This window comes from Balaenoptera musculus, chromosome 8 (genome assembly GCF_009873245.2).
Source record: "Balaenoptera musculus isolate JJ_BM4_2016_0621 chromosome 8, mBalMus1.pri.v3, whole genome shotgun sequence".
Lineage (NCBI taxonomy): Eukaryota > Metazoa > Chordata > Mammalia > Artiodactyla > Balaenopteridae > Balaenoptera > Balaenoptera musculus.
The window spans coordinates 65,272,284-65,285,729 of record NC_045792.1 but is presented as its reverse complement, the minus strand read 5'-3'; the positions used below and the strand labels follow the sequence as shown (position 1 = coordinate 65,285,729).

At 35.4% G+C, this 13,446-nt stretch overlaps 1 protein-coding gene across 3 annotated transcripts in view; it reads right to left on the bottom strand.

Annotated features, from left to right (window-relative positions):
- USP47 (ubiquitin specific peptidase 47) overlaps positions 1 to 13,446 on the bottom strand; it is a 124,496-nt gene that overhangs the window by 48,574 nt on the left and 62,476 nt on the right. For all 3 annotated transcript variants that reach the window (XM_036862651.1, XM_036862650.1, XM_036862652.1), the window contains 3 exons: positions 11,807 to 11,952; positions 10,965 to 11,044; positions 8,353 to 8,502 (listed from right to left, as the gene is read on the bottom strand). In XM_036862651.1, the coding sequence (XP_036718546.1) occupies positions 8,353 to 8,502; positions 10,965 to 11,044; positions 11,807 to 11,952 (376 nt within the window). The remainder of the gene's footprint in view (positions 1 to 8,352; positions 8,503 to 10,964; positions 11,045 to 11,806; positions 11,953 to 13,446) is intronic.

The window sequence follows — 13,446 nt, the reverse complement described above, 5'->3', positions numbered from 1 at the left end:
CTGAGAAGGGTTCTTTCCTTTCTGTTTTTTGGAAGGGGTTGTGTAGAACTGGTGTTCACTGTGCTAAAATGTCTGGTACAAGTCTCCGGTGAAACCATTCCAACTTACAGATTTTCTTTCTAAGAGATTTTAAATTATGAATTTAACATCTTAACAGTTATAGGGCTATTCAAGTCATATTAGATGAGTTGTACTTTGTGCTTTTCAAGGCATTGGCTCATTTCATCTAAGTTATCAAATTTATGTTTGCAGAGTTGTCCCTTACTATCGTTTTGATATCTACAAGGTTTGTAGTGGTACTAATTTCATTCTTAATACTGGAAAATTTTTTCTTATCTTCTTTCCCCTTCTGTCAGTCTTGCTACATGTTTGTCAATCAGATTGGTTTTCAAATAATAGCTCTCATTTATTAATTTTCTGTTTTCAATTTCACTGATTTCTGTCCTTTTCTTTATAATGTCCTTCCTTCTGCTGGCTTTGGGTTTCTTTTGCTCTTTTTCCAGGTTAGGTGGAAGCTTAGATTATTGATTCAAAACAATTCCTCTTTTTTCTAATGTAAGAATTTTTGCTAAAGGGCAGCATTTAATGTTCTAAGTTTCCCTATCAGTAGTATTGCTTCAGCTGTGTCTCAAAATTTCTGACATGTTATATTTTCATTTCCATTCAGTTCAAAGTATTTTTAAAAACATTTCCCTTGAGACTTTCTCTTTGACTCATGGATTTAAGTGTGTTGTTTATTTTTCAAATGTTTGGTGATTTTCCACTTATCTTTCTGTTATTGATTTCCAATTTGATTCCAGTGTGGCTGAAAAACATATACTCTATGAGTTTAATTCTTTTAAATTGAGGTTTGTGTTATGGCCCAGGATATGGTCTACCCTAGTATGTAGTCCACAGGCACTTGAATGTTATACTCTGCTGTTGTTGAGCGGACCATTTTATAAATGTCTGTTAGATCTTGTTGGTTGATGGTATTGTTAAGTTCCATATCTTTGCTAATTTTCTGTCTAGAGATTCTACCTATCAATTATTGAGAAGGGCACTGAAGTCTCCAACTATAATTGCAGATTTGTCAATTTCTCCTTTCAGGTAGGACAGCTTTCACCTCATGTATTTTGCAGCTCTGTTACTTGGTACATACACATTTAGGATTGCTGTCTTCTTGATGGATTGACCTTTTTATCATTAGATAATGCCCTTCTCTGTCTCTAGTAATTTTGCTTCAAAGTCTACTTTACCTGATATTAATATAGCCATTCCTCATTTATCTTGATTAATGTTTACATGGTATATCATTTTCAATCCTTTTACTATCAACCTGCCTATACCAATATACTGTAGGGAGTTTTTGTAGCTAGCATACTGTTGGGTCACTTTTTTTTAATCTAATATGCTGATCTCTGCCTCTTACTTGGTATAGTTAGACCATTTACATGTAACTAAGTATGCTATGTAAAATTTTTGGTTTGTTTTATTTTTTCTGCCTTCCTGTGGATGACCGAAAAAAATTTTTTTTTTTTTTAAATTAATTAATTTATTTATTTTTGGCTATGTTGGGTCTTCATTTCTGTGCGAGGGCTTTCTCTAGTTGTGGCAGGCGGGGGCCACTCTTCATCGCGGTGCGCGGGCCTCTCACTATCGCGGCCTCTCCTGTTGCGGAGCACAGGCTCCAGACGCGCAGGCTCAGTAATTGTAGCTCACGGGCCCAGTTGCTCCGCGGCATGTGGGATCTTCCCAGACCAGGGCTCGAACCCGTGTCCCCTGCATTAGCAGGCAGATTCTCAACCACTGTGCCACCAGGGAAGCCCCCGAAAAAAATTTTTTTTAATTTTACTTTGATTTATCTATAGTGCTTTTGAGTTTATCTCTTTTTCAGTGGTTGCTCTGGGTATTACATTACATACACAAAACTTATCTGTCTGTTGGTCCCATCCTTTTACCAGTTCAAGTGAAGTATAGAAAGCTTACCTCTATGTCTTTTTACCTTCTCCCATTTATAATATAATTGTCTTAAATAGTTCCTCTACATACATTTAGAACCACATCAAACAGTGTTACAATTTTGGTTCAACTATCAAACATAATTTAGAAAACTCAGGAGGACAAGGAAAGCCCACTGTATTTACCCAAATTTTTGCTTACCATGTTCTTTCTTCATTCCTAATGTTCCAATATATCTTCCTTTTATCATTTCCTTTCTATTTACAGAAATTTCTTTAGCCATTTTTTTAAGGTAGGTCTGCTAGTGACAAGTTCTCCTAGTGTTCCCTCATCTAAGAATGTCTTGATTTTCCCTTCATTCCTGAATATTTTCACTGGGTATAAAACTCTAGTTGATAGGTCTTTTCTTTCAACACTTCAAAAATATGCCACTGCCTTCAGGCCTCCATAGTTTCTGATGAAAAATCTGCTTCTGAGATATCAGAGTGCTTTTCTCCTGTAGAAACAGTACCTTTTCTCACTCACTGCTTTCAAGATATTTTGTCTTTAGTTTTCAGAAGTTTAGCTATAATTGAACTTGACATAGAGTTCTTTTGGCTTATCTTGTTTGTGGTCTGCTCAGTTTCTTGGACCTGTGGCTTTATGCCTTTTGCCAAATTTGGGAAGTCTTCAGTCATTATTTCTTCATTTTTCTAGCCCTGCCTTCTTTTTCCTTTCCTTCCAGGACTCCAGTGACACAAATGTTAGACCTTTTGTTATAGTCCCATGGGTCCCTGAGGATCTTTATCCCCTCTCCAGTCTATTTTCTCTGTTATTTAGATTGGGTAACTTCTATTGTTCTATCTTCAAGTTCACTGATTATACACTGTCTCTTCCATTCAGCTGTTGAGCCTATCCACTAACTTTTTGAGTTTGGTTCTTGCATTTCTCAGTTCTAAATTCCCATTTCATTTTTCTTTATACCTGCTATTTCTTCCCCAGGACTCTCTATTTTCTCATTTGTTTCAAGTGGGTTTAGGAACTCTCACTTAAGTATTTCTATGATGCCTGCTTTAAAATATTTGTCAGATAATTCTAACATCTGTTATTTCGGTGTTCTTGTCTATTGATTCTCTTCTTTCATTGAAAATGAAATTTTCCTGGTTCTCAGAATATAGAATGATTTTTTTTTAATTGAAATCTGAACATGTGGGGTATTATGATATTCTGGACCCTATTTTAAATCTTCCGGTTTAGCTGGCTTCCTCTGACACTGTTCCAGCTGGGGAAAAGGTTCCTGCCCAATTACTGCCAGGTGGGAGTAGAAGTCCAATTTCACTTGGCCAATGTTGAAACTGGTGGTGGGGAGGGGTTGCTCACTACTGCTGGCAAGGGTAGGGATTCTGGCTACTTAGTAGGCCTCCGCTGACACCACCTGGGCTGTGAGAGGCAGGAGTATCTCATTACTGCTCCCTTTGTGGCCTCCACCAACACCACAGGTAGGAGAGGGAGAGCCTCCTTACTCCTGGGAAGCGGTGAAAGTCCTGACTCCCACCTAGGCCTCTTCTAACATTATTCCAGTGGGAAGGAAAAGGAGCACCTCCTTACTGTTTAGGTGGGAGTGTAAGGCCAGGCTCCCTACATGGTGTCTAATGACAGTTAACCAGGGCAAAGGGAGAATGGCAGTGGGGAGGTTCAGTACTGTCGAGCAGGGAAGAAACTCCTGCCTCCCTACTCAATCTTCTCTGAAATCACCCCAGCAGGGGGTTGGACAGCCTTGTTACAACTTCATAAGGGTGGAAGTCTAGGCTCCCTACTCAGCCTTGGCTGGCATGGGTTAGGGTTGGGGCCACAGTCTTTCTGCAGTGTTTGGCTAGAGCATAGCAGTTACTGGCTACCTCTTCTGTCTTTCCCAGTCTTTTGGCTGGAGAGAGCAGGCTTATTAGTCTGTGCTAGTTGCTATTTCCAGCCTGCCATCATCTTCAAGCTTGGGATATATTAGGCAAAAAGAAAACCCAGGGAACTCACCCCATGTCATTCCTTGAATCCTGAGGTCCCTAGTCTTTATGCCTTTTCTCCACCTTTCAGTCTTCTTATGTTTATTTTATATATAATGTTCAAGATTTTCAGTTGTTTTAGCGGGAGGAATAGGGCAATGTACATCTACTCCATCATCCTGAAAGCAGAAGTCCCCACTTTTTAAACTGGTTCCCACTATGTCCAACCACACAAATTCCTGGAAAAATGAGGATACAGTCTGTGGAAGAGAGTTTTCTTTATGTGATGCTTACCATATTTGGACAAATTTGGACTACTCTACCATCCAAATGAATTATGTGGTTAAGCCAGGCATATAAGAATGTCCAAATTACCTGTTAAATCAGGGTAGCACTTATGATAAAACTTGTGTACACTAAGTACTTGGAACACTTATGATTTCGTAAATACTTATGAATTTAACCATTTTCTAGTCAAAACTTTAAAATGATCGTTAAATTGTGTTTACTTAGGGAACAAGTACATAATCTGATCTTTCCAAGGACACTATATGGAACTATACAGCTAAATCCAATTTCAGACTTTTGAACTATACAGCTAAATCCAATTTCAGACATTTTGTCATAATAAACAGATACTTAAATGTACTTACCCCAAAAGAAAATAAAACTACCCTAAAATAAATGGTCTAGAACAGTGCCTGCCACAGAACAAGCAACTCAATAAATACATGACAAAGGGTATCTATAACAAGATAGTGTTTAAAAGTTACTATTAAAAAAATTTTAAAATAAATAAAATTTACTATTAAGTAGAAAAGCTTCCCTAGTTAATGTCAAACATATGAGGCTATATCATTTTTGTTTAATTTATGAAATGTTTTCATAATTAACCAATAAAAATTATATTTCCAATTTTTATGTATCATTAGAATGTATTTAGGAGTATCTTCTTATAATAAGACATTCTCAAATATGCTTGGCAATGAGCAGATTCAAGGTTTCTTTGATTATAAAGTTCAGAGAGATTGGTTTTATGCAGACAGCTCTAATCAGTGAAAATAAAAGGTTGTAATTACCTAATAAATCACTGAGAATCAAGTTTTTTAAAAGATTAATACAATCTTTCAGCTGATATTAATTTTTCAACATTAATAACAAACTATGTAAAACAACAGGAAATTATAACATATATTTTAGTATTCTCACTCCCCTCCAAGGTCCCAAGGATATAAATGTTAATGTAACAAAGTAGAGACTTCCTTAAATCACCTTAATCTAATGCAGAGCTTCACAAAATATGTTCCTTAGAATCCTAGTGTCTCTTGAAATACTGACAGGTCCCACAGAGAAAAGATAAGGTTGGTTAAACCCAGTTAAACAAATTTCTCTACTATAGGAACACTCAGGGCATTTAAAATTAAATATGCACTGTAAACTTCCCAAAGAGAATTACAGTTACACAGTTTCCCAAATTTATTTAATCAGAAGCCTTCTCCCAAACAACTATTAAATCCCATTGGAGACTAGTGTTGAACAGAACTCAATCTGAGAGACAGAATGGCAGAAGAACCCTTTTCACTACTTGGCCAGGTAGAATGAAGACCAGAAATTTAACAAATATTATAGTTATAATAACTAAGAAATGATTCAACAAAGAAAATATTAGGATGAAAAGCTTTTTAAAAAACTATACACGATTCCTAGCACTTATTAAAAAACTAGTCTGCTATCAATCACGCTGAAAAATAACCATGAAAGTTGATTACAGATGTTATAATGATAAATTAACTAAGCGGCAACTCCATTCTAATTTAATCTTAAATATTATTCTCAAGTTTACTTAAACATGGAGATAAAACAACTCCAGAAATTGGATGTTTCAGATGAAGTTAAAAAAAAACAACTTTCATTTTTAACAGAATTTCACACTTAATTATCTGAAATTAAACGCCAGGTGTTAACCTCACTGAACACACATAACTATAGTATTGTGGCTCACTAAACAATATATAATAAGCAGAACATATAACCATCAATGTTGTATGTGTACGTAAGTACATGTGTGTATATATGTGTGTATATATTCAAGTATGTTTATGTGTATATGTACACACAGCCAATAAGGCAAACATACCAGAGACCCTTAATAAAAGTAGAAAAATAAATTTTAAAAGAGTTTAACTCAAATTAAGGCCAAATATTATAATAGTTTGAATGAGATTTTATAATGTTTCTTTTAACTAGATATTTACAATCCACATTTATACCAAATTCTTTTTAAAACACATAGAACTAACAAAATACACAATGGCAAGCAGTGATATAACACTAAATTTAGATGCTATATGATGATTTCTGCAGTTTAACAAGTGTAGGTTATAAATTTGAATTCAGAAAATAAAGGGAAACCACTTACCTCTAACTAAAGTTCTCTGAAGGTAGTATCCTCCTTAGAACCCCTATCTTGGGTAGTTTCACCTGCTGTAATTTCCCTCAAGAGATTCCAGCAAAGTCTAGGAAGGTTTAGGTTCCCTTCTGCAAGCCCTATTAGCGCATGTGTGTTATAAACCTGCTCACATACTGCTTCATAGCTGTAACTTCCAATTCCCACTGAATAATCTCCACCACCACCACCACCGTCATCCATGTATCAGTGTAGGAGAGAATTTGGAGAATTTCATTTAGAAATGTGACTTTCTTCACTTCTCCAAAAATATCCCCAAATCATTCCACTGCTATGTCTATAATGTACTGAAGAGAGTGGTGACGATTCAGCAGGTGAATAAATTACAACATATAGATTTAGCTATGCAATTATATTTGCTGAACTCAAATATTAGATTCCAACATAACACAAATAAAACTAGCTTTCTCAACATTCAATAAATATGTAAAAAAAAGAAAAACTAAACTGAACATATATGTGAAAAATCTTACATAAAAAATACTTTCATAAATAAAGTAGAAAAAATAGTGTATATCACTTGGGACTACTATTTCCCTAGTATATTTTGTTAAAGAAATGCCAATATTTTAAAATGAGCTAGGAGATAAGTCACTGAAAGACATATGTTAATGATTTTTCAGTATGTCACTTCTACCTTAAACTGTCAAAATAAATAAAGTGAAAACAAAACAAAAATGAAAAATAAAACTAGCCACTCAAAGCAATGCCAATCTCATATACCCAGAGTGGCAGTTTACAAAGGGTACTATTAAGCACTTAACAAAATTTTTCAAATCTATTCAGGAAGCTGACTGAAAAACAGTGGAGCAAAGGAGGCCTGATCTTCCACTCTCCAGAAAAGGTCTTTTACTTTGGATTCCCACTGACTGATTCCATAACTTCTTGCTGATTATTTCCTGTAAGTCGTATAAAAATAGGAGAAAAAAAGAAAGGGCATCAATTGTCCTAGAAGCCAGAGTACTAAACCATACTTGTAGCACTATTTTAGAGGCTAAAGTATGGACTAGCTTTAAGAACACTGATTTTAGGTGAAGCCACCATCGGCTTGACTGCAGCATAAGTAAGATCCAAAGCAACATCATGATGAAATACTACTTTTTCAGATATCTTAGTTAGCTTTGAAAGTTTCCCCTGGCTCATTACAGGTTCAAATAAATATTTCTGAACTCTAATTCCTTCCATGACTCTCCCTTTGTATAAGCAATTCAATACACAAACATAAGAATAAAATGCAATAATAAAATTATCAAAAAGCAGTTAAAAATAGGTAACAAAAGGAGGAATGAGAAAATCTTAATCGCCCAATTTGATACTCAATATATAAGTAACTAAGTTAATTATATATAGTTCTGAGTCTTCAAATTATCTCTGTTTATATAATACCTGGGTCATTTAAAAATTAAATTTTAGAATAGGGATGCTCCTTTAAAAAATGTGGCCTCTGTTTGTCATAAAAACCAGAGGTTATTTTTCCAATGGAACAAAACAATACCCTCAAAACAAAAAAAATCACAGAAGTAGACTTACAGGGAATTCCCTGGCGGTCCAGTGGTTAGGACTCCATGCTCTCACTGCCAAGGGCCCAGGTTCAATCCCTGGTCAGGGAACCAAGATCCCACAAGCCACACGGCAAGGCCAAAAAAAAAAAAAAGTACCATTCATAAAATAGATTGTTTAGAGCTTTAAAAAAAAAGATAAAGTGAAATAATCTAGTCACCTCTAAGAAAGAATAAAAGATTGAGCCATGAGGCAGTATATTTGCATATACTTCCCCTCTTATACATGCACTATTAGGACTCACTGGAGGGTCAAAAATCTTCTAGATCTTGCTAGTTTAAATGCAGGAATGTCTAACAACCCAAGAAGGTGTATCTAGGATGATACTTACCTTAGGATATATTATACCACTGTGCTATTATGTATTCTGTGTATGGATACACAAGCAGTCAGCTGAAAGGTACACACCACACTAGCAAATGCTTGGCTGGACCCATAAGGTCGGATGACCAATGGAATATCAAGATATGTGTCGATTCTCCAGCCCTCATAACCACATTCCAGACATCTCACGTAGTCCTTCAGCTTGCCTTGATACAGTTCATTTATAAGATCAGCCTAAAAAATAAGAACATTTATATTTTTTAAAGCGTTCCTTAAAAGTAAGTTACCACTGACAGGGACTTCCCTGGGGGCGCAGTGGATAAGACTCCATGCTCCCAACGCAGGGGGCCCAGGTTCAACCTCTGGTCAGGGAACTAGATCCCACATGCACGCCCCAACTAAGACCCGGTGCAACCAAATAAAAAAACAAGTAAAAATTTAAAAAAAAAAAAAAAAAAAAAAAAGTAAGTTACCAATATTTTATGCCTTTTAGAATGATTTTCAAAAGGATATTGATTCTTACTGTTGAAGTTTTAGAAAGCTTTAAGATTTATCTAGTCTAAAATTCTATAGAAAAAAATCAAGGTTTAACAAAAACAAAATAAATTAAGAATGTGCAAAAGTTATTTCAATTCTCACATTACTAAAAATCCCACTATTAAAATGTGTTTTGTTGAAATCAGTTATCAACTTATTTTACTACTAAGCCCCGTATTATCTTTTCATTAGGATGAGAATACATCATAACTGATCATTTTAGGCATACTGATAATCACACAGATAAACAACTGGCTACTTTTATAGCTTAACATATATTACTACCACTTTTGCAATAATATATTTTGATTTCTAAAATCATATCCTCTATCTCAAGGTACAAATAAAACTTTTTAACTTTCAGTAATATACATAAAACAACTTTAAGGAAAAATATACTGTAATTTTTAAAATGTACAGAAATTGAAAAAAAAATCTTAAACTCCATCTCCCTCAAAATATCCTCACCTAAAAGAATGGATCTCACCTACTCCCCAAACTTAGCCAACTGGGGCTATTCTGGCTCAAAGGAGGCAGGTAACTCCTTAAGTAAGGACCCTCCATGTGAATGTCTTGCCTCAAGATTCCTGTACCCAAACTTGGGAACTCAGAAGGAATGCCCTAGCTGGTCTTAATAGAAGTGTTGACCCACACAGGGATGTAAAGAGGAGGAAGGGTACCTTCAGACCTACGAAAAAGAAACACCCCCCAATACTATCTACATAAAGTTATGAAAATACAATCCTATAGATAATGCAGAGAAACTAGATCACTAAATGAACTTAAAATTTTTTCCAATATCTCTTAAGAATAGATAAGAGGGAAAGCATATTACAGTTTACCTCTTTCATAAATTTATACCTCTTCAAGTATCTAGGATTCATAAGCCTTCAAATTAGGATCCACCATAACTGTCTACTCTAATACTATTTATTTAATGAAGCTTTTTTCATTCACCTGCCCCAGTTATATTTGATTATGTCTTCTCTACCTGAGAGGGCATTTATACGTGTTTCAATCCAGTGTTTTTCAAACAGTTTTGATAGCAACCCACAGTAAGAAAATAATTTACATTGCAACCCAGTACATATAACTGTAACAAAAGTTGCATAAAACAATACTTACCCTTACTTATGTGATGCTTCTCTTATACTTTTCTATTTTATTCCTTTTTTTTTAAAGTGCTGGTCTTGATTCACTAAATTTATTTCATAAATGAATGGATCACAATCTAGTTTGAAAAACTTTAGTCCAAGCCATCATAATAGTTCCAATCAGACAGTAGATCCTCCAGGCTACCTTCCAGATTCTTCCCCTTTTTTACCCCTAGTGATCTTCTATCACTACACCTAGCATAAACCCTCCTCTGTACTGAGTCCTGAGCCCCATCCAGTTCAGCCTTATGTCTCACCCCAATGATATATCTAATATTCTCCCACTTCTAATCCGTTCCTCCTTCCACTGGATAAGAAGAATAGGGTCAGATTAACTAGGATCCTAAGTGTCAAAAGCATGACTATACCTCACTGGTCAAAAAGAAGGTAATGCGGGCTTCCCTGGTGGTGCAGTGGTTGAGAATCTGCCTGCCAATGCAGGGGACACGGGTTCGAGCCCTGGTCTGGGAAGATCCCACACGCGGCGGAGCAACTAGGCCCGTGAGCCACAACTACTGAGCCTGCACGTCTGGAGCCTGTGCTCCGCAACAAGAGAGGCCGCGATAGTGAGAGGCCCGCACATCGCAACGAAGAGTGGCCCCCGCTTGCCGCAACTAGAGAAAGCCCTCGCACAGAAACAAAGACCCAACACAGCCAAAAATAAATAAATAAATTAATTAATTAAAAAAAAAAGAAGGTAATGCTAGATGAATATACTTTACAATGTGTTACAGATAAAACATCTAATTTACTTGGCAAATATCTGAAAATACTGTCCAAAAATCATCCCCAAAACACACACACACGTATGAATTACCTAGTTCTTAGCTAAAAAGAGATCATCTAGATCACAGGGCCCAACTTATTTTAAAGATGAGGAAACTGTCAGTACTTTGACAACTGGACTAATGCCCAAGTTTTAAAACATTCCAATAGAATAAAGTCACTTTAAGGTAATGAATAATTTATTAGAAAACACTCCCCTCAACCTGAGAGATAAATTACCTGTTCTGTTTGTTTCCATTTCTGTTCCAAAGCATCAAACATGACTCTGCACAGTTCCTGTACATCATGCTGCTGCCAAGCTATTTTAAGATAAAATTTAATTAAAAAGAGCTATTAACTTAGTGTAATGAAGCATTAATTTGTTGTTTAAAAGCAAATTGTCAGAAATATGGAAAAGTCTACATAAAATAATGCTAAATTTCAGAAGAACACAAAATATATATTATAGTCATAAAAAGGCAATCACAAGGAAAAGAATCACTAGAGCTCATCACTTTATAAATAGCATATGCTCTATAGTGCTACAATATTTGCTATTTTTGTTATTTTTCACTGTAGAGTCAAGAAATATGTTAATAAAAATCTAAGCCAACACACTTTTAAAATTTTAGTTTAAGTACATAAAAATAGAGTATAACCAAACTTACTTTACAAGAAAATTTTAATTGATCAAAAATTTATGCCTCTAATTACTGAGCCTGCGCGTTTGGAGCCTGTGCGCTGCAACAAGAGAGGCCACTATAGTGAGAGGCCCGCGCACCACGATGAAGAGTGGCCCCCACTTGCCACAACTAGAGAAAGCCCTCACACAGAAACGAAGACCCAACACAGCCATAAGTAAATAAATAAATAAATTTAAAAAAAATTTAACTTAAAAAAAAAAATTTATGCCTCAGAGCTTAAATTTTAAAAATAAGTTATTTTTAAATGCCAGCAAAAAGCAATCAAAAGGTTTAAGGTAAAGTTAATTAAGATGTTAATATGTGTCATTTGTTTATAATATGGTCTCTCAGAATTCCTGTGACTATTACAAATACTTATCATTATAAGAGAATTAGTACCCTCACTACTATCCCATCCAAAGCTCCTGGTAACATCTGTGGTTTCAATTGCTCTCTTTTTGCTGGTTTGTAACAAAACAAAAAGCCTTTGAAGTTGGTATGGTATACTCGTCACTGGATCTTCTTCAGATTCTTCAAATTCCCACCTATTGAAATGAAATGTTTGAAAATTACCTATAAAATATCTTTATTCTTTAAAGCATAATTAATATTATCATAACAAATGTTAAGATCTTAACTCTGGGGGCTTTGGATATTAACTGAAGCTATTAATATCTAACGAAACATTAGTCTTTCTCTAATTCATAAATTTAGAAAAAATTTAGACTTTCACAAGAAAAGGCATAAGAAGGCAACATGAATAAAAGGCAAAGGTCATTTGAAGGTAATTGATGAACTTGAATCTGGTCAAGATTCTTGTCCTAATTATTAACTAACAAAAATACAGGGAACAGAATATTAAATGACACTATGGCACTCAACCATCAAAATCCAAACTGTGAAAAACTATAGGACAAATGCCATCAGTTTTTGATATATATATATATATTTTTTCAAGGAATAAACTGCAATGTGGAAAAAAGATCAAAGGGGATTAAAAGTCAATAGGTTGAGTCTTCTTTTTTTTTTTAACATCTTTATTGGAGTATAATTGCTTTACAGTGTTATGTTACTTTCTGCCGTATAACAAAGTGAGTCAGCTATACGTATACATATATCCCCATATCCCCTCCCTCTTGCGTCTCCCTCCCACCCTCCCTATCCCAGCCCTCTAGGTGGTCACAAAGCACTGAGCTGATCTCCCTGTACTATGTGGCTGCTTCCCACTAGCTATCTCTTTTACATTTGGTAGTGTATATATGTCAGTGCCACTTGTTCACTTTGTCCCAGCTTACCCTTCCCCCTACCCATGTCCTCAAGTCCATTCTGTACGTCTGTGTCTTTATTCCTGTCCTGCCCCTAGATTCTTCAGAACTTTTTTTTTTTTTTAGATTCCATATATATGTTAGCATATGATATTTGTTTTTCTCTTTCTGACTTACTTCACTCTGTATGACAGACTCTAGGTCCATCCACCTCACTAAAAATAACTCAGTTTCATTTCTTTTTATGGCTGAGTAATATTCCATTGTATATATGTGCCACATCTTCTTTATCCATTCATCTGTCGATGGACACTTAGGTTGCTTCCATGTCCTGGTTATTGTAAATAGTGCTGCAATGTACACTGTGGTACATGACTCTTTTTGAATTATGGTTTTCTCAGGGTATATGCCCAGTAGTGGGATTGCTGGGTTGTATGGTAGTTCTATTTTTAGGTTTTTAAGGAACCTCCATATTGTTCTCCATAGTGGCTGTATCAATCTACACCACCACCAACAGTGCAAGAGGGTTCCCTTTTCTCTATACCCTCTCCAGCATTTATTGTTTGTAGATTTTTTTTGATGATGGCCATTCTGACCAGTGTGAGGTGATACCTCATTGTAGTTTTGGTTTGCATTTCTAGGTTAAGAGTCTTATCAATCAATTTCAATGCACAGATCTTGTTTAGATCATGATTTGAACAGAATGTTTAAAAAAGATATTATGAAGCAGTCAGGGAAATCTTAGCAGTGACCTGAGTTGTAATTTACAGATGA